At 38.7% G+C, this 22,197-nt stretch overlaps 1 protein-coding gene across 1 annotated transcript in view; it reads right to left on the bottom strand.

Annotated features, from left to right (window-relative positions):
- The window catches only part of LOC150080022 (uncharacterized), a 219,187-nt gene that overhangs the window by 153,366 nt on the left and 43,624 nt on the right, over positions 1–22,197 (bottom strand). Inside the window, exon 2 of the mRNA XM_090383335.1 lies at positions 11,167–11,240. Within this exon, the coding sequence (XP_090239461.1) occupies positions 11,167–11,240 (74 nt within the window). The remainder of the gene's footprint in view (positions 1–11,166; positions 11,241–22,197) is intronic.

Raw genomic sequence — 22,197 nt, 5'->3', positions numbered from 1 at the left:
TACTATTTAACTTCTTCCTCTGTCCATCCCTTATAATAATATGTCTGATCTTTCCACAAAGTTCTTCAAACCACCCGCTTCAACAACACCACGTGGTAGTTTGTTCAACTGTCAACTGTTCTTTATTCCACACACGTGAGGATCGACGGACTTTAGGAAATTCCTCTTACAGATGGTGATCACAAATACACTTATGGCATCAATTTATACGAAGTAAAATTTTAAGAATTGGCAGATCCTTGAGTGTGGCTCAGAATTGTTGTTGGCATCGCAGAACGGAACTTTTCAAAGATGAAGTTAGGTCAGGTTCGTTAACTAGATTGCCTAACTTACCTCAGTTCCACGATGACACAAGGCCTGTTTGACGGATTTAGCAACCTTATCAACAAAAACTGCTTTTGCTCAAGGCTGGATAAAACGATCCAAAGATTTGGTCAATAAGAGTTAATTCATTGAAGGCAAAATTTTTAACGAGTACGTAATATTAATAAATGCTATTTGTTTATTAAAGTTAAAATGAAAAAATATATATATATTAATTTAAGATTTTAATAATAAAATGAACTGAATGAAATAAAATTATATCGAAAACTTTATTTTATTTCTGAACTCAAAAACCTTTTAGTTTATTGGGAGCGCGAGCGCCAAAGTAAAGCTGACTAACGGTGCCAAAAATCTTTGAGCCAGCTTATTCGTTTCCCATATACATCACTAATTGTTTGGAAAAATGTAGCTTAAAATTTCTTTGCGACACCATGTTCGTTGAAAGAGTTTTTCTGGATTTGGTCATAACGCAATCGCCTGTTTAGTGTTTATATTTTATACTAAAATTATTGTTTGTAATGTTTCTTTGATTATATTACACAGAATAAAATTTAAGTTTCCCGTTTTAAACTAAATTGTGCCCCATTAAAAAAAAAAAAAATTGTCATAAAGTTACCCAGTCCCAGTGCCTGTTATTGGAGTTGATTTGGTGTGCTCGCTAACGGGGTTAGCCTACTAAAACCTGCTACCATGTATGAATAAAACGGCTACTAAATACATTTATATTCCACATTTACAACATCGCGTTACTTTATTTTAAAATCAATCAATCTGCATTCCTTCAGATCAACGTACTGCCACAGGCTCTGATTAATTTTACTGCAATCAGTACTTCCAAAGAAAATCTTCAGTGGGTAATAAGTGTAGAGGGGTTCCCAAACTTTTATACCTTGAACCCTTTTGAATTTTTTTATAAATTCCACGCGCCCACAAAAATTCCAGAACAAGTGCAGATAAACAGATTTGATCTAAAATTTGGCTATGAATATACATACTTTTATAAATTAATATGTACACTCAATACATTTCGCCTCAAAGAAATAAAATAATACCAATAAACAATAAAATAAGAAATAAACAAAAACGATTCTTACCAAATTAGTGGGATGATTTGTTCAAATTTCGTTAAAAAAAAAAAGTGCTTCATGAAAACAACATGCCTCCCCAAGAAACCAGGCTTTTACGTGAGGCGCACCCAAAAGTGTGGGAACCTTTGCTTTAGACTATTCCTTGGGATTGTACTAAATATGATGTAAATAAATTAACCCAGATGCCTAGTATCCGTTCCCACAGCCCCGTTCTTAAAAAAAAAAAAAAAAAAAAAAAGTTTTTCAAGATTATTTGATAACGGAACACGCTGAAATGTACATCTTCATACTGTATGTCTATATAGGAGTACGGACAGACAGAGAGAGAGAGAGATTAACACGATAAAGATAGACTACTCGATGTTTTAGCGCGAATATCGCTGCACGTAACGAGTAGTGCAGAGGAACAGTAGGGTTAATTGTGACAAATAAGTATCTCGAAGCTATTCTATCATGTGTTTATCTAAGGAATTCTTACTTTTTCGCAAGGCTATAAATAATTTAACATAACAATCGTTACGGCATAGCGTAACGTATATACTGAACTTGATAGTTATAAGATAAAACTAGCATAATACGTATCACTGCATTCAGTAATCTATTCGCTTAGTGTAGTAATCATTAAATTAATTTTCAATGTTAATCAATTTTAATCACGCATACTTCAGAAATGACCAAACTTCTAAACTACAGAAAAGTCTCAGAACGGATCTTCACCCTCCGCTTACTCGTCACCATTAAAATGATAGTGGGTGAAATCACACGCCAAGTTTTTGGCAGATTTGAGGCTGGAGACCCCCCCCCCCCATATCCTTAAGGGCCCTTCCTTCTTTACAGTCCGTGGCGTGGAGGCTCAGGAAGGTCGACAGATTCCTGCCAATGGAGATGCTCCAAAACGTCCAAGATATGGATGCTGACTACAAGAAATTCATTGAGGACAAAGCCTACAGAAGACGTATCATCAGGGAGCAGCTCTCATCTTCAAGCGAGTGACTGTCACTATTTTTCCTTGATTGGTTTGTTGATATTGTAAAAAAAATAATAAAAAAAAATCTGTTTTCATGTGTTTACAACTTATTTTTTTGTTGTTAGAGTTTTAGTTCGTTTCTATGTTAAACCCCTAGCATTTTTGCTGTTATGGGCATTGCATCAGGCATACATGTAAATTTTACTTATTTTCGCTGATTGCAATAAAGATCATGCCGCAGACTACAGCAGCAAAGCAACGGTAGTGATGTGGCTCGGGGGAAAACCGAAGGGAGCGATTCTCCGAAGCATCACAATCTAAAAAAATGTGCAACTTGTGAAATCTTTACAGTCTTTCTGGAACAGGGCAAGACCCAACCAAGGAGGATGTCTTTGTGTGTGTGCTAGGTGCAAAGAGTGTGTACAAATTAGACACCAACTCTTTATGAGAGCTTGAGGAATACGGTACATGCCTTCGAAGGAAATAAAATTGGAGGGGGGCATCAAATTCTTATCTGTCCAACTCAACACCATAGCTCATACTTGTGCATCAGATAACACAGCAGCAATACACAGCAACAACACATAATGCGATGGTCACAGAAGTGGTTTTTATTGTCAGGAAAGCATGTTGTGCAAGACGAATAGGTGGAATAGGATGAAGGCATGTCTGCCAGGGGAAAATTAGATGACGTAAAGCATATATATCTTTCAAGCATACAACAGGCGATATTGGTTTACACATTGGCACTAATGATATTAAGAGTAGGATAAACACAGTATTGCCATAAATGCTGTTATGTGTGTTACTGCATGTAGCCACAAAATAAAAAGACAGAGGAACTCAAAACTGTGGGTTTATTCTTGAACACCCAACAAGTGAAGCAACACAACACTCATTCAAAATGCCCGCGCCCCTTGTTTTTTACGCAAGACCTTAAATGTTCTGGCCATTCATCAACAGAAGTACGCACAACATCCAGCGGGAAATTGGCCACAGCATACTCCAGTGTTCTCTTCAGACTCTCCAATGTGGCATGCCTTTTGCTACAGACCACCCCTTCCAAAATAGCCCACAGCGGTAATAAAGTGGATTAGATCTAGGCTGGCAGGAGGCCATTCGTCATGCTTGATGAACTCGGGCACATTCTCTGTCAGCCACGTTTAGTGATCTTTGCCTTGTGGGCAGGCGCTGAGTCCTGTTGGAAGATCCAGTGCTGACCATTGAAGAGAGTCTGATTGAGGGGTCTCACATGCGGCTCCAGAATATCATTCAGGTACACCCTTGGACTGGTTTTCACCCCTGAACACAAAAACGCATCTTTGTTACACCTGCGTAGGAGACTCCCACCAAATCATCACTGATGCTGGATGACGACCCCTTTCAACCCTTTTAACGGCCTGACATGCCTCTGCAGAGTATGGACATACACCTTGTCATTTTGACGGTTGTAACTCTCCTCAATAGTAAAAATCTTTTCATCTGTGAAGAATATCTATCGATGCTTACCATTCGCGTACCGACGCTGCAATGCCTCGGATCTTTTCTGCCTCCGTTCCATCAGAGCTGGAGTTAGGAACAGTCCTCTTATCCTGCGGTAGGCACTCATCCCTAGATTACTTTTGATTATGCGTGGCATCTATCTTGGTGATATTCCCATTTCTCTGGACATGATTTTCTGTTTTCGTATGGGATTCCTACGAATTCTGTTCTCCGCCGCCTTGATGGGGTCCTCACAGTTCTTGGACGGTCGGACCGAAGCCTGTCATCAATTCTCTGTTGTTTATTGTACCTATCAATTGCCCTGTAGACAAATCTTCAGCTTATTCCAAGTAGAAAGACAAGATACAAAAAATACAGGCTGATCACCTCTCTCCCAACGATGTAAAAAATCCTAACCAGCTGCATAACAACAGACACCCTGGAGAGCCAGAACATCATAGCCGAACAGCACAACGGATGCAAGGAACAATTAACCATCGAAGCCACAGTTATAGAACAAGTCTACAAAGAAGCGGGACAACTTGTACACAGCCTACATCGATTAGCGTTAGCAGAGGCTTATGATGCAAGAAAGCAAGCTTATGGGGCATCAAAAAAAAAAAAAAAAAAAAATCATTTCCCATTTCACCCATCCATTCACTCCAAAAGTTGGTCCACTTCTCCTTTGAATTTACTTAAGCTATCAACTTCCAAAACGACAGATGGAAGCCTGTTCCAGCAATCAGCTACCCGCTGGATAAAGGCAAACTTCCGCACATCTATTCTAGAATTCTATCCTCAATTTGAGTTTGTCTCCTCAGGTTCGCAATCCAAACAAGTGATAGAATACCACCAGAATTGAGCCTGCTCAAACCATTCAAGACATTATACACCTCAATCAGATTACCTCACAGGTAACTAGCCTCCAGATGCTGAAATTTCAGAATTCATGGCAAGAACACCACGTTTGTTACCTCTCACCAATCTCGTTGCCCTTCTCTGTGCACGCTCTAGCAACTCTAGATCTTTCCTAAAATGATGTTTCAACACCTTCTCAAGGTGTGGCTCAACCATTGCCTTATACAAAGGGATAATCATCTCCTTACCCTGCTAGCAAAATCCTTGTAAATAAGATTCTCGTGTATCGATGAGAATACCCAATGACCCGATCTGGCAACTTATCTATCTGCACTGCTCAGAAAACTTCATTTCCGACGGCGCAATTACCCCTAGGTCTTTTTCACATCAGTACACTGATCACTGCCACCTAGTGGTTCTTTTATCTGCAGATTCTTAATGCATAAATAATCATTGCTGATAATCACATCGAGAATATTACTTCCTCTTGTTGCCTCTCTAACTTGCTACTATAGTAACCAGTCATCCAATCAATCCACCAAAGTCCTGCTAGTCTTTGAGTAATCAACCCACAAGTTCCAGTCAACATATGGAAAGCTAAAATCTCCCAATATAAGACATTCTGATTTGCTACCCATTCTATTTCTCTGCACACTTGTTCGTTGTAATCATCAGAGTCATTAGGCCTACAACACACTCCGCATCTTCCCTTTCACAGTGCTTATATCACACCAAACTGACTGAACACTACTGGCCACCCACATCAACTGGATGCAGTACCTTAGATTTTATGTACTTCTTAATAGCATAATCCCTCCTATCCTGGCTGTCCCATTACGAGATGGGGCATAATGGTCAATATTTTATGGCATTTAATTTTTATTTCATTCCGCTGGTCACGCTGTAGTTGGTTTTCGTCCACGATTTTAATGATATTTCACGTAAGTTGGACCTGGTGCTATCTTCCTGCCGCCGCTAAATTTAAATTAATTGGCATTTTGTAAATTTATGTTATTTGGTATTTTATTAAATGGTTTTCTGTATTATTTGAGAAGCGTTCCTTCTGCAATACCCTTAACTTGATTTTCCTTCCCCCTTTTTACTTTATTATGTACTGGTTTATCTTTCGCTCTACTGGTTTGCCATGCCACTGGCATCTGTTTATTTTTACTTTTTGATTTGAATTATTATAAGTAGAATCATAGCGGATAATATGTTGCTTATAATAGCAACATTATCCACTGGACTCGGGGGAGATCCCTATGGACTGGAGAAGTGCAAATGTGTCCCCAATCACAAGGGGTGACACGAGTAATTACAGACCTAGTATTAGTAATGGCCGAATGGTGCAAGAAAGCCTATGGCTTATGCTGAACCAGCCGAAAAAAAAAAAAAACTGAATAAAACAATGATAAAAAAAATTAATAATTAATAAAAGAAAACGAAATTAAACCCACCATCCTATGTGCTTCCCTCACCCGAAGGTACTATCCAGATGACCTTTGAATTTCCCCAAACTGTAAGCCTCTACCACCCATGTAGGCAACATATTCCAGTAATTTGTAACTCGCTGGCTAAAATAAAACTTCCTCCAGTCCACTCGAAACATCCCCTCACCGTAACTTGAATTTATGTCCCCTAGTTCTAGCATCACTTATAATCTTGGAAATTTCGTCCTCATTCATTTTACTGATGCCTCTCAGAGCCTTAAACACCTCAATCAAATCGCCACTAAGGTGTCTAGTTTCCAAACTCTGCAACCCACATATTCGAATTCTTTCTTTAGGAGCGGTCTCCAAACTTGGAACACAGTATTCCAAGTGTGGTCTAACGAAAGCCTTATATAATGGAATTATCACGTACCTATCTCTACTTGCAAAAGTTCGATAGATCATCGAAAGGACACCATGGGCCTTCCTTGCAACCTGTTTACAATGCTCAGAGAATTTCATGTCTGACCGTATCGTAACACCCAAGCCCCTTTCCTCCAGTACTGGGTTTAGTTGAACTCCACCAAGTGAATAAGTTATTTTGGGATTAATGTTTCCCAGATGTATTACCTTGCACTTTGTTGGATTAAAGCATAGTTGCCATTTTTCCGACCATTCCTGAAGTCTATCCAGGTCTCTCTGAAGAAGCTCAGCTTGACAGTGATCATTAACTACTCTACCAATTTTAACATCATCTGTAAATTTAGACATCACGCCCTCTATCCCTTCATCGATGTCGTTTATGAAAATTAAAAACAACAACGGTCCTAATACTGAACCTTATGGAACCCCACTTTTTACATCTACCCATCTGATGAATAGCCATTTATCACAACCCTCTGCCTCCTGCCCTGAAACCATCCTGCTATTCATCTAAGGATTTTCCCAGTGATTCCAACCTGTTCCAGCTTATAAAGCAACCGCTCATGTTGGACTGAGTCAAAAGCTTTGCGGAAATCTAAATAAACAATGTCGAAATCATTCCCTAAGTCCAGCTCATGAGTGAACCTTTCAAAATAGCGAACCAGATTTGTTAAACATGATTTTTCCTTTACAAAAACCATGCCGAGTATCCTTGAGAATTTCAATTCTATCCAAATGTTCCTGAATTCCACACTTGATCATTGCCTCCATGATTTTCCCTACCACTGAAGTCAGACTCACAGGTCGATAATTTCCCACTCCACCCTTATGTATGGGAGATACATTGGAACTTTTCCAATCCAAGGGAATCTCCCCAGAGTCTAGTGATGCTCGCATAATTAACCTCAATGGTTCAATGCACTCACTTGCCGCCTCCCTTAAGATTATAGCGTATATTCCATCAACTCCAGGAGCCTTACTGGCCTGTAGGCTCGAAAGTTTTTTCATTAAATAATCTTGCGAAATTTCAATATCATTAATTACATATTTTTCAACTTCGCTCCCACAATTTCCCATTGCCACAAATGGTTTTTCTTCTGTAAATATCGATGCAAAAAACTGTTGAGTTCATCTGCAACGGCAGCTGGTGTATTTAATACTATCCCCTTTCCCTTACGTAAAGGTCCGATCTGGTTTGTCCTGCTCTTCTTAGCATTTATATATGTGAAGAATTCCTTATCCCCCCTCTTTGCTCTGTTTGTTAACGATTTCTCATAAACTGCCTTTGCCTGTCGAACCTTTTCTGTGGCTCTATTACAGATCACCTTGTAGCTGTTATAGGTTTCAGTACTTTTTATTGCTCTGCAACTTTTCCATGCCACCTTTTTCTGCTCAAGTAATGTTAGATTAAGGACCTGTTAGTTTAACTTCTGTTCCAGGGAAAATAATGGAGTCGCTGGTTAAAAAGAAGCACTGCAGGAGACTGCAGTTATAGTTCAGACACAGCATGGATTTGTTAAGGGGAAGTCTTGTCTGACAAATTTGATTGGATACTATTATGTGGGCACAAAGGAACTGGATGCAAAAAATAATTTTGATATCATATACTGTACTTGGATTTCAGGAAAGCTTTTGATGCTATTGCACATGGCAAACTACTGTACAAATTGGAGCAGTATGGCATTAAAGGGCATGTTGCTACAATGGGTAAAACGATGCCTGAGTGGGAGAAGACAGTGGTAATCAATGGGCACTGCTCTTCATCGACTAAATGTTATTAGTGGAGTCCCACAGGGTTAGGTCTTGGGCCCCATTGCTGTTTTGTATATTTATCCATGATATTGTTGAAGGTATATCAAGCTTAATGTCAAAGTTTGCAGATGATATAAAGGTTGGTGGGGTGGGGTTGTTAATGACAGTACACTACTGCAACAGGATCTAGAAAAGTTTAGCAGATGCGCTGAGAGGTGGCAACTGAAGTTTAATATTGAAAATATAAAGTACTGCAAATGGGTAGTAGCAGTAACCCCAGAGTAAGATACCAACTGTGTGGTGCTACACTGAGGGTAGTGGAGAATAAAAAGAACCTGGGGAAAATTGTGCAGTCAGTCAGTCAGATATGAAGTTTTCCAAGCAGTGCAGACAGGCTGCAAGAGTAGCTATTAGGCCTGACGTAGCCGAGTGGTCAGGAGCGAGAGTGCATAGCACGCGTTCCTTGAGTGGACCGGGGTTCAAGCCTGTGACTACTAAATACGATAAATATTTGTATTGACGATTTATTGTAAACTCTACTGACTTGGTTGTCGTGCCGGAGTATAAACAGAAAATTTATTTTTATTTCTATGGTGTCTTGTCAATGATATACAGAAATTTTGCTATCAGGGATAAGGAGGTGTTACCCCTTGTGTCATTGCCTAATTACAGGTCAGGAGACCTCATTTTAGGAAGGATATAGAGATGCTGGAATGAGTACAGAGAAGAGCAACGAGATTGGTGAGTGGAACAAAGGGTTGCTCTTAAGTTCTTTTGCATCGTCAGGAGACTAGGCACCTGCGAGGTGATCTTATTGAGGTGTATAAAGCCTTGAATGGTTTCAACAAGCTGAATGGTGACGGGATTCTTCCTCTTGCTCAGATTACTCATATGAGGGGACAGAAATTAAAATTGAGGAAAGACAATTGTAAATAGATGTGCTGAAATTGCCTTTAGCCAGCTGGTGGTTGATAGTTGGAACAAACTACCATTTGTTGTAGTGGAGGTGAACAAGTTAAATAAGTTCAAGGCAGAAGTAGACAAACGTTTGGAGTGAATGGATGGGTGAAATGGGAGTGATTTATTTTTTTATTTATTTATTTATTTTTATTGGTTGATGCTATATAAGTGCTTCTACTAATGCTAATAATGCATTGCAGCCAGATGTTTGCTGCACTAGTTTTCTTAAATTTTATTTTCCTTGCTCTGTTTTTCTATTTCCTTTCATATTTAGTTGAAGTTTATTCTGTGTGTGTATATATGTAGTGGTAGTAAAATATAACAGTTAAGAAGCAAAATAAGCAGAAAAAGGAAAATAACAAAAGTTATTTTGCTCAAAAACACGCAGTGCAGCAGTAGAGGAAACAAATGATATAAATAATGTGTGGTTTGTAGAATAAATAAAGTGTCTGAGAAAATGGAAATGAAAAGTACACAAGGTTCCAGAACTAAGAGAAGTTTAAGGGATAGTAGAAAGTGGAAGTGAAGTAGTGGTGGTTAAACAGGTGAAAGAATTTAAAAAACCTAGTGCAAAAATAAACTGGTGCTGAGAAAAAAAAAGGAATATATAAGTAAGTAAATAAATAAATAAATAACAATATATTCAGATATGGGAGGGCAAATATGTAAAATCTGAATATAGTAGATGAAATTATGATACATAGCCAGGAAATTCATCAGGGGACTACTCCTGACCATGTATCAGGCACTGCGTTTCCAAACTTGTCTGTAGCATTAGAAAAAAAAAAAGGGGGAGGGGATATGCGGCCTTTTATCGTAACACTAGAAGACTACTTTGTCTTCTAGTATTACGATATTGCTACAATGGGTAAAACGATGCCTGAGTGGGAGAAGACAGTGGTAATCAATGGACACTGCTCTTCATCGTATTACGATAAAATTGTAAAAAAATGTAAATTAAATAAATGCAAATTTACAAAAGTGTAATGTGGAATATAATACAAATGTGTGTGAAGTGCGGAAGGGGTGAAAGGTAATGAAAAAGTATAGACAAGCAAATGGTATAGGGAAGAGGAGAAAAGATGTTCAAAAAAGAGGCGAAAATAGCGATAGGATTGAGGATAGACGTATCACGAATAGCGATAATCCTATCGCTATTTTTGCCTTCTTTTGAACATCTTTTCTCCCCTTGCCTATATCATTTGCTTGTCTATACTTTTTCATTACCTTTCACCCCTTTTGCACTTATTTCACATACATTTGTATTATATTCCACATTACACTTTTGTATTTATTTTAATTTACATTTTTTAAACTGCGTAGGGACTACTTTGTCTTCTAATATTACGATAAAAGACCGCATATTTCCCCCCCTTTTCTAATACAACAGACAAGTTTTGAAACGCAGTGCCTGATACATGGTCAGGAGTAGTCCCCTGATAAATTTCCTGGCTATGTATCATATTTTCATCTACTATATTGAAATTTTGCATATTTGCCCTTCCTGATTCGACCTCTTGCTAAAATTGCCCACCCATATCTGAATATAGTGTTATTTATTTATTTACGTATATATTCCTCTTTTTTTTTATTTTCTTTCCTCAGTCCCAGTTCATTTTTGCACTACATTTTTCAAATTCTTTCACCTGTTTAACGACCACTACTTCACTTCCGCTTTCTACTATCCCTTAAACTTCTCTTAGTTCTGGTACCTTGTGTACTTTTCATTTCCATTTTTTTCAGACACTTTATTTATTCTACAAACCACACATTATGTATATGAGGTATATAGTATATTGATAATCATTAATATACGAAATTAATTTGCTAGTGCCAGTGGCAATAGATACACCACGTCCATAATGTAATACATATAACATACTTCGCCTATGCGTTCTTCACAGTTATCCAGGTATGTTTTTTTACGACAATCTTCCCCATAAAACCTAACATATACTGTATTTACAAAATAATACAGTATATTTATGGCTTTTTTCCTGCCAGAACGCTGTTCCAGAAATTAAAAATAAATAAAAATAAATATTTATTTTAAAATAAAAATTTTAAAATTATTACTAATACCAGTGGCGTGGTCTGGGTCGGCAGAGTTGAGCTACATGCACATCTTGACTTTGTGGTCCATCTATTTGAAGCGTTCGCCAATCAAAACGCTTAATAATTATTCATTAATGCTTAATAATTAAAACGCTTAATAAAATCATGACTTGTTTAGGACCATCATGCAGCCAGACAAACAGTAAAAAAAGAAATCGCAATATGATAGCATGCTTTTACTCTGGAAATCTTTATAAAAACATTTTGAATAATAAATAAATACAGCTATTAAAGTAGTTTTATTAATTAGTTTTGTCCAATTTACCATACATTTGTAATTTGAATGTCAAATTGTTTTTAAATAATGGCGCCAAAAGGTGACTTCATTAGTACACTGCGGGCAAAAGTAATAACAACGGCCAAAATGATACAATAATTTTTTTTATGGAAACCTCAGAAACAAATAGAAAAAAAAAAAAAAAAAAAAAACTCGAACCTTACTGTTTAAGACTTTGTAATTTCACAAATTCGAAAATTTGGTGCCATGAATTTCTAAAAATTGTCCCGAGGGAGGCACCCTCAGACCGCACTCCCTCTTTCAATGGGGGCTGTCTCAGCGGTTTATATTTTACCAAAACAATCTTGTACACACTGCGAACGCGTCGAAAAAATTCAAATTATACATCTTTTTAGTTTTCGTATAGATTTCACAGTAAAATACTACGAAAACATTTTACATATACCTTTCACTTATCTCACCCTCTGCAAAAGGATTATACATATACAGGGCGTTTCAAAAATGATGATCAATAATTTAAAGATGAAAAGTACAAACTAAAATAAGCAAAAAAAGTCCCAGTGAACAACGGACCTCAAATGAACCGTTTTCGAGATAATGCACATTTTCTGTTAATATCCGCCACTGACTATGGGAGCACTAGTTTAGCAAAAAGCTGTGAATCCTTTGCTAAGAGTGCTTTTATTAAACATAAGATAATACATTTTTGGTTTCAGGATTTTACAGATGTTACAGGATGTCCTTTCTAACACACTTTCCTCAACATCAGATATGATGCTTCTGGGCCTACCTGTCGTACTCCATGTGCGAAGCGCCCATGTTCTCTAAGTGTGCCTGTTGGGCTGCCTTCCCCGCCGAAGGCAGCCCCGGCCTGTTACGTCTCAGAGAAAGGGGAAAGGGAGAGAATGAACATAACCTAACCTAACAAACAAGTCAGTGGTGGATCCCAACTAGAAATGTGCAATATCTCGAAAACGATTCACTTAAGGACCCATGTTTACTAGGCGTTTTTTTGCATACTGTAGTCTGTACATTCACCTTTAAATTATTGACTATTTCTCTCGCCACACGGTCACAAATACCGTGTGGCGAGAGAAAAAAAAAAAGCAGGGTTCAAAAAAAACACAAGAAAGAAGGAAGTAAGGTTTTTTTCTTAAAAGTAACTTTTTTTTCTTAAAAAAAAAAAAAAAAAAAGCAGGGTTCAACAAAAACACAGAAAGAAGGAAGTAAGGTTTTTTTTTCATAAAAGTAACGATAACAAAACGCAAACATTTGAAATAGTATGAATGTACTAATCTTGAACGAAAAATACGGAACTGCGTTCTTTCGAAGGGTGTCTGAAATGGCAATTGTCACGGAGAAACCATAGGAAACACTTGACAATTTTTCGTCGACCTTGACACCGTAAGCAGCGGGGGAATGCAACCCCTGTTCCCAGCAACCTCGTTATCGACGCAGCTATTACCTTAATGGCGTGTCCTCGGGGGTTTTAGGGAAGGGCAAGCAATTGAAGATAACGGTACGGAACAGCAAGAAAACAGAAGGCAATTACCTCACAATTACACTAGTGCGGAGTGTCACCCGCTTATTCAATAATAAATTTCGGTTTATACGAAGTACAACCACGTGGCATTCCTACCTCGGTTACTAAATATTTTGCGATAGGGTATTATGGGAAAATGTCCTGATTTACCCGGCCAGGAGTTTACAATTATTGTAATCATTTCGATTATGAATACAATAGGTAACCGTATTTAGCACTCACGAGAGCAGGAGCCGCGTTCCACTCAATTAAAAGGAAGGTACTCTTATTTCTTTAATAAAGGAACCTATTTTATAATAATATTAAAAGAACTATATTTCTGGCACAACTTTAGTTTATGCTCACTACAGATGAAAGTTGTGCACTTCTGCAAAACAGTTCTACCTATACGATCCTCTCCTGCTTGGACAAAACAGGCTTCAAGGGTTCTATTCGAGTTGGTCCTTCTACTCGTGTCCCAAAATACCTGCTGTCATATGCTGCATTGTCAAAGTTGTCGAAACAATATGTTATATCAGTGTCCAATAAGATTTTATTGGACTCACAGCAAAAGCTTCAACAACAACCATCTGTTTGCTAACGATTTTTCTTAATCTTTGACATAATAATTAAAAAGAATCGAAAATTTTATTCCAATAGCACCAAGAAGTCCGTGAAATACATACAGGTCCCCAGCAGCACGCTCGCCTCGACATTTAATATCTATGGTTAAGCTGGTGAAAGGTGCAGGCGCGTCGAGATCTATGGAGGACCCTGGAGCAAAATATTGTACATAATGGAGACCCTAGACTGCCCCCACATGAGGGTTAAAAAGCAACAAGTCAGTTTTAACATATAATAATAAGATAAAAAATAATAAGATACAGTAAAACATCATTATAATTTTAAATCTATAGATTTTTTGCTCTTTATTAACAAAATAATTTAATTACTTAAATTATAATATTAAGATCGGCCAGGTTTCTTGAAAAACCGAGGGCACGGATATGAAGATTTCTAATCTTCCCCCCCCCCCACTTTTCTATGGGCCTGCGAACTACATCACCTTAAGTTCGTTATAAAAACTAGTAATCTGTGCATTCGACTTTTTTTTTTTGACTTTTTTTTTTTTTTTTGTGAAAATCCCAGGTACGAAAATTATTACAGGTAGAACCATAGTAACTTAGTACTATACATGGGTTGAAATTTGAGATGAAAGAAGATACTTGTTAACGTTAGAGGTGTTCCAGAAAACGGAAATTGATAAACAACTGAAGGAATAAAAGTTGGTTCTGATAAAAGTTCGTTGGTGCTGACTGGTTGCGGGACATATTAGCATTAGCATTAGTAGAGGCATTTGATGCAAGAAAGCAAGCTTATGCAGCATCAGCCAAAAAAAAAAAAAAAAAAAAAAAAAAAAAAGTAACATAAATAAATAAAAATAACCACTTCCACTTCACCCCTCTGTTCGTTCGAAATACCTGTCCAGCTGAGCCTTAAACTTATTTAGGCTATCAACTTCCACGACAAGGGATGGAAGTCTGTTCCACCCACCAACCACCCGCTGGCTAAAGGCAAATTTCCGCACATCTATCCTACATCTGTCTTTCCTCAATTTGAATTTATGCCCTCTCAGGTGATTTTTCTGAGCTAGAGGAAGAATCCCATCAGCATTGAGCATGCTCAAACCATTCAAGGCTTTGTACACCAATATCAGATCACCCCGCTGGTGCCTAGTTTCCAGACACTGTAATTTGCAAAACTTAAGCCTTTCTTCGTAAGAGAACCCCTTTGTCCCATTCACCAATCTAGTTGCCCTTCTCTGTACTCGTTCCAGCAGCTCTACATCCTTCCTGAAATGAGGCCTCCAGGCCTGTATACAGTACTCTAGGTGTGGCCTGACCATTGCCTTATACAAGGGAATAATCACCTCCTTATCCCTGCTAGAAAAATTCCTATATATCATTGACAATACACCATGAGCTACTCTTGCAGCTCGTCTGCACTGCTCAGAGAACTTCATATCTGCCTGCACCACCACCCCCAGGTCCCTTTCATTCTCTACCACTGTCAGTGTAGTACCACAGAGTTGATACGCTGCTCTGGGGTTGCTGTTTCCCATATGTAGTACTTTACATTTGTCAATGTTAAACTTCATTTGCCACCTCGAAGCCCATCTGCTCAACCTTTCCAAATCCTGTTGCAGCAGCATAGTGTCAGTAGTGTCCTTGACAACCCTGCCAACCTTCGTATCGTCTGCAAACTTGGACATTAAGCCTGATATACCATCATCAATATCATTTATAAATACAGAAAACAATAAAGGCCCCAATACTGAACCCTGAGGGACTCCACTAATAACATTAGTCCACGATGAGCAGTGTCCATTGATTACCACTCTCTGTCTTCTCCCCCTCAACCACCCCTTTATCCATAGCAGCAACTTGCCTCCAATGCCACACTGCTCCAATTTGTGCAGCAGTCTTCCATGTGCAACAATATCAAAAGCCTTTCTAAGATCCAAGTATATAATATCAAAGGTATTCCCTGCATCCAGTTCTTTTGTGACTGCATCATAGTATCCAATCAAATTGGTCAGGCAAGACTTCCCCTTAACAAAACCATGCTGTGTCCTAGCTATAACTGAAGTCTTGTCTAGATGATCCTGCAGTGCTTCTTTCACCAGTGCCTCCATTAATTTTCCGGGAACAGAAGTTAAACTCACAGGTCTATAATTACTTGTGTCAGCCTTTGATCCCCCTTTGTGAATTGGGGTCACATTTGCACATCTCCAGTCAATGGGTACCTCCCCTGAGTCCAAGGAAGCTCTCATAATTATGGCTAAGGGTTTGCTTACCTCCTTTGCTGCCTCCTTTAATATAACTGGATAGATCCCATCCACCCCAGGTGCCTTTCTTGTGTTTATCTTCAACAATTTCTCCTCCACTTTGCTCTCAGTTATTACAAGATTCTCTAGCTTACTGCTAGAATTGAATACACCTCTGGCATTCCCCTCGCTGAATAACTCCTCATGTGTGAATGTCGATGCAAAATATTCATTTAGTTTGTTAGCTACCCGAGCAGGGTCATCAACAGTTGACTCATCGATCTCAAGTGGACCAATCTGATTCATCCCCTTCCTTCTAGAGTTTACATAAGTAAAGAACTCTTTGCTGTTTTTCTTCGCATCCCTTGCCAAGGATCTCTCGTAATCTGCCTTGGCCTGCCTAACCTCCTTTGTAACTTGGTTACAGATCAACTTGTATCTATCATAGGCGTCCGTGTCACGTGTTAATTTGTATGTATCCCATGCATTTTTCTTCTCTGCCATATGCCTCATTAGTTCATCTGACAACCATTTAGGCCTAAACCTTGAACAATATTTCTTAGTTGGTATGTAAAGCCTAGTAGCTTCCACGATAAGTTCTTTGAATGCTTCCCATTTTGAATTTGCTGTTGGCAATATCATCAGGACTGGTTTGGAAGACACAGCGGAATTATAGAAGCGAATTCAGATGAACAGTGCCCATGGAAATATCTGCAGAAGAGACATGCAGTAGAGAGAAAATGGAGAAAAAGCGGGGAATAAATGGGTCATTAATTAACCTAACTTCCCTCTTTTGAATGGAGTCTAAAAGCCTGGGAGAGGTTATAGTAGGAACACCGTCCCATACGTGGCAAGAATATTCCATGGCACGGCGGATTTTAGATTTGTACAGTGAGTAGTGTTTTAGAAAAATACAGGTAATAACGCCAAGAGCGAAAGAAAAAACAGTTTTTAGATGCCGAGGACAGGAATTTTTGTGAAGTGCTTATGCCAAGAGAGATTAGAATTTAGGGTAATCCCTAATAGATATATGAAATTTTGTCTAGAAATCCAAGTGTCATCGAAGATAAGCACAGGACTGCGAGATAAGACAGGACTGAGTTTTAGGATTGAAATTAAATACGGTAAGTTATCTTTATGTCCCATTGGAAAATTACCTAGAGATTAGCATTTAAGGAATTGGTAGTTGATATTCGAGAAGTTGAAGCTGTTGTGTAGGGCAAGGTTTCCCAAACTGGAAGGTGGAATGCAATGTGCAATCATCAGCAAAACTAAACTTTGGAGAACACTAGCATTAGTGGAGAAGTTAGAAGAGAGAGGACCGTCTACCATCACCCACAGTGAGCGGTCAGAGACAAAACAGGATACAAATTAGAAAAAAATAATAATAAATAAACAATTGGCAAACCATAAGATGGAAGCATATTTAGAAGTTTGTGCCAAACACGATGAAAAGCCTTTGAAATGTCAAGAGCGACTGTTTGAGTTTCATCAATTTTTTTCATTGAATTTGTTCATAGATGGATAATATCAGCCAGAATATCATCAAATGGATCGACACTGACGTAATCGATGCGAGTATCTGCGTACTAATAATAAATTTTTAAGGCAGAAAGCTTCAAACTATGTAAAATTCAAACTATGATATTGGGTAGTTGAATTTTAAGCCAAATCAAAGTTTGCACGTTTACAATCATTTCATACATGAAGTATTTCCATACGTGAAATATTTCACAGTATTTCGTTATTGTGAAATACTTCGAGTTGCTATCCACGTATTGAATAGGTAATACCAGTATTTCTTTGATTCTAAGAAAAAAAAATAAATAAATAAAATAAAACGATAAAATATATCTCACTAATGTCAACACGCAGCTTTATTTTCATGTTCTTTTGCATACACAAAAACTTTTCGTTTCAATGCGGCTTCGTAGTGCAATCTTTTTGACAACATTTTAATGTGCAATAAGGGATTAAAATGAACGAAATACATTAACTCCACTTCTTACGTGCTTTCGAAGATAAAAACAAAACTTCCTAGTTTTAGCTGAGTAAGCTCCCCTAAAATGAAATAACGGTGGCTTCACATTTCAAAAGGGCGTGAAATCATCCACGCGACTTTATTCTCCAATGGAGAATAAAGACAATGGATAATTGGAGAATGCGATAATGGTCAAATTTGGAGGCGGGGTTTCCGCGTAAAAACAAAATGTGTGGTGCCGTGTGCAAAGCGCGGGAAAATTCGAAAAAAAAAAAAAAAAACGCGATTGTAAGACGCCCCCCCCCCGTTTTTAGAGAAGTTTATAGGGGGGGAGAGTGCGCCTTAGAACCGAAGAAATACGGTACTTCCACCTTTGATGTCCATGTCTCTAACATTGTGAAGGCAGCTAGCAAAAAACTAGGTTTCATGAAAAGAATTAACCGAGACTTCAATCAGTTGGCACTTTTCATCTTTCTCTACAAAATCTATGTTAGGTCAGCCCTAGAATTTGCCTCACAGGTCTAATCCCCACATGTTGCTTACCAAAATTTAGAAATTGAAATATTCAAAAAAGAGCAATCCAGTACGTTTGCTTTAAAAGTGGCCTTGAATACAATGAGAAATCCTACCAAGAGTGGTGTGTATTCTTTGGATTCGAAACGCTTGAAAAAAGAAGAGATAAAGCCGACTTACTTCTTATCCAGCTGTTAAATGGTACCCTGAATTGGCCTCATCTCGTCTCACAAATAAATTTCAACGCACTAACAAGAGCTTTAAGAAACCATCCACTGCTGAAACCATCCTATGCGAGAACAAATTATGGATACAACTTCTACAACAGGACTGCAAGATCATTGAACAAAGCAAATGTGGAGATATTTGACACCCCCGGACACTGCAAGAGGCAAATGAAATTGCTAACCTCATCCGTTACCTGACCTTAAAATGGACTCTTCTTGCAAGTTCTAAGACTTTGATTGTGTAATGTGTGTGAAGAAATAGCAGTGCTCTCCTTACTCCTACCTGTTCACTTAAATAGGACGGATCAGTCCTACTTTAATTTATTTAGTTTTATTTTTTATATGTACATTTCAATTCACAATAGTCTTCTTATGTATATTTACTTCTCTCTTTACTTTGGTAAATGTATACTCCAAGCTTCTGCTTTGTAGCTGTGTCACTAATAATGTTTTGTAGCTGCACCCTCATGCACGTTTGTTTGCTGTTTTGTAGCTGTTAACAATAATAACTTATTCTTAGTGGAGTACCACAACATACATGGCACTATTTCGCCTCTCATCGGTGGCCGGGTTGGTACCCTGGGGATTACAAGCTGAAGAACTTAGGGCAGAAAACTATGTAAAATTCAATACGAAATAAATACGTCCAACTATACACAAACAAGTCAAACTAGACAGGCACTGAAGTGAATAAGTCACGTGATTAATCAAGCCATCAGTTTGATTCTTTGTCACTATTCACGTCGCCTTATTGACTTTCGCTATCATTTTATAAATATTGCTTAAATGGAATCGGTATTTAATTATAAAATTTGAATACTTCACGAATCTGTACAAATATATTAAACTGATCTGTGAAATTTTAATAAACGTTTGGAAACCAGTCACTCGAAACCTTTGCAGAACGGGACGATCTTTTGTAATTGGTCCTTGAGGTTGTCACAGACATTCTCTCAAATATGCCAGACAATCTGTACTTGCTACCTGGGAGTCTAAAACGCTGATGGAACTGATATTCAAGTCAAGCAGACCCAATTTCGATGAAGTCGGGACAGTCTGTGACAGCCAAATCCTCTGCTTGCATCTTCATGATGGTGGGACTCATAGTAATCCTGGGTATAACCTTCACGCACAAGCACACAGTCCCTCCGTAGCCAGGTGCGCAAGAGCAGCAGTGCGTAGCACACGCTTCTTGATGAGACCGGGGTTCGAGCCCGTGACCACCAAATACGGAGGATGCGGAAACGTCAGGGAATGACCACCGCATATCCCCGGAGCAATATGGCTTTAGTTGCCAATGCTCCTAAAAACCAAACAACAAACAAGCAAGCAAGCACACTGTGGATGACCACCCAGGTGTGAACCAAAGTAAGCAGGGGTCGAGGTGTGGCGCCCACACCACATGGAGGAATGCCACCCCGCTGTGTTACCAAGCAAAACTAGGTGGTAGATGGCTCACATCAACCGATGCAATACCACTTCTTTGCTTATTGGAGGCTCGAAGTGGTGGAGCCCATGTTTAATCTCCACAGCTAAGTTCCGGTCAACCCCTCCCGACTTCTTCATTCATGCAGTATGACTTTTGAGGTTATGATGAACATCATGGCGAGATCCAATCTTCCTTACATTTCGAGGGTACAGCTCTAAAACATGTTCGCAGACCGGCCGCTAGTTAGTTAGTTAGTAAACCGGACTGAACCTATTGGTAACTCTTTAGGATGCTTCAGGATCAGCTAGTGTATAATCTTGCTACCTCTACTCTGCGTAGTGTGTATGCGGGGGGGGGGGCATTGTCAAGAATCCGAGTATATTCTTACCAAGTGTACGCCATATCCAAAAAAAAAATTTCATTAATTCATACAGCATGTCCCCCCCCACTTTTTCTTACTATTGAATACACCATGAACAGTCAAACTAATAGAGTAAGCCTATCTGCGAAAAGATCTAAACCTCCTAAACACTTACTAATTCATTTCACAAATATACGTGGTCTAAATTCTAATCTCAACGACGTTCATTTCCACTTGCCGTCTGCCAAACCCCATGTACTTTTTCTGACAGAATCTCAGTTATCGGTTGATTCAACTACTGCTCATCTCAACTGCCCAAATTATTCGCTGTATGATTCCTTTTGCCTCAAAGGTAGTACTTGTGCATATGTTCTGATATTTCCTGTCAGAGAATTGGTAATTTGGAATCTCCTTTTTTCGATCTTCTCTGGCTTAAAATATCTCTACCTCATTGTGTCAAATTCATCTGTTGTCTCTACCGTTTACCCAATCACTTGGAGCTCTCCAAGTCTCTACCGTTTACCCAATCACTTGGAGCTCTCCAAGTGATTGGGTAAACGGTAGAGACCTCCACTAATCACTTAGGGCTCTTTGACTTCCTATCTTTGCAACTTTACTTTCTCCAGTCCAACTTTCTAACAGTGAGGTAATTTTCCTTGGTGATTTTAATGTTCACAACTCCAGCTGGCTTCCGTTTTCTAGTCACACCGACCCAGCTGGTCGAGATGCTGAGGCTTTTGCAATTACTAATGACCTTGCACAGATGAACTACAAGGATACTAGGATGAACTACAAGGTTCAACTACAAGGATACTTGACAATCCTAACCATACAGCCAACGGGCTTGATCTTTTCTCACAAACAACCCTTCTAAGTACACGGTCGAAGTGAGTGGTCCTTTAGGCACCTCAGATCACAACATGGTGATTGTCTCTTCTCCAATGGAGCCATTATCTCATGGCTATTCCCAACCTCGTATTCTTTGGCATTACAAGAATGCAAAATGGGATGACCTGCGAGATTTCTTTTCTTCTTTTCCTTGGTCGGATTACTGTGTCAAAATTTCTGATGTCACCGTTTCCTCAGATCGTGTCAGTGAAATTATTGTTGCAGGAATGGAATCCTTTATTCAAAACTCCACTTTAAAATCTCGTCCTTTATCTAAACTTTGGTTTTCTAATAAATGTGATAAGGCTGTTCAAGAGAAGAACGTTGCATATCGTAATTGGTTTGTTTCTAATTCTTCAGTTTAATTTTCTGCCTACACCAAAGCTCGCAACAATTGTAAAGCGGTTATTAATCAGCCCAAACTAGATTTTGAACAGGCTAAGAGCAGAAAACTTGCTACTTGCCCTAATGATAGCCGAGTATTCTGTCTATTGCCAAAGCTATTGGCAGCAACTATTGTCCGTCTCTGCCAAAACCAGATGGTTCTGCTGTCACTTCAGCCAAGGATGAAGCTGACCTGCTAGCATCCCATTTTTCTTCCAACTCCTGTATTAATGATCTTGGTAAAACACTTCCCACCATTCCCAACACGCTCCATTTAATGCCTCCTGTGGTCTTCCGTCAAAAGAATGACAGAAGGACTTTGACGAATCTTGATGCAAAGAAAGCTCCGGTCCCGATGGTATTTCTCCACTTGTCAAAACCTGTGCTCCTGAAATTTCTCCTATTCTTTGCCGCCTTTTTTCCCTTTC

The sequence above is a fragment of the Mastigoproctus giganteus genome, chromosome 10 (genome assembly GCF_048544385.1).
Source record: "Mastigoproctus giganteus isolate SK-2022 chromosome 10, ASM4854438v1, whole genome shotgun sequence".
In the NCBI taxonomy this organism is placed as follows: Eukaryota; Metazoa; Arthropoda; class Arachnida; order Uropygi; family Thelyphonidae; genus Mastigoproctus; species Mastigoproctus giganteus.
The sequence above is the reverse complement of the archived record's forward strand: the minus strand, read 5'-3'. Positions and strand labels throughout refer to the sequence as shown.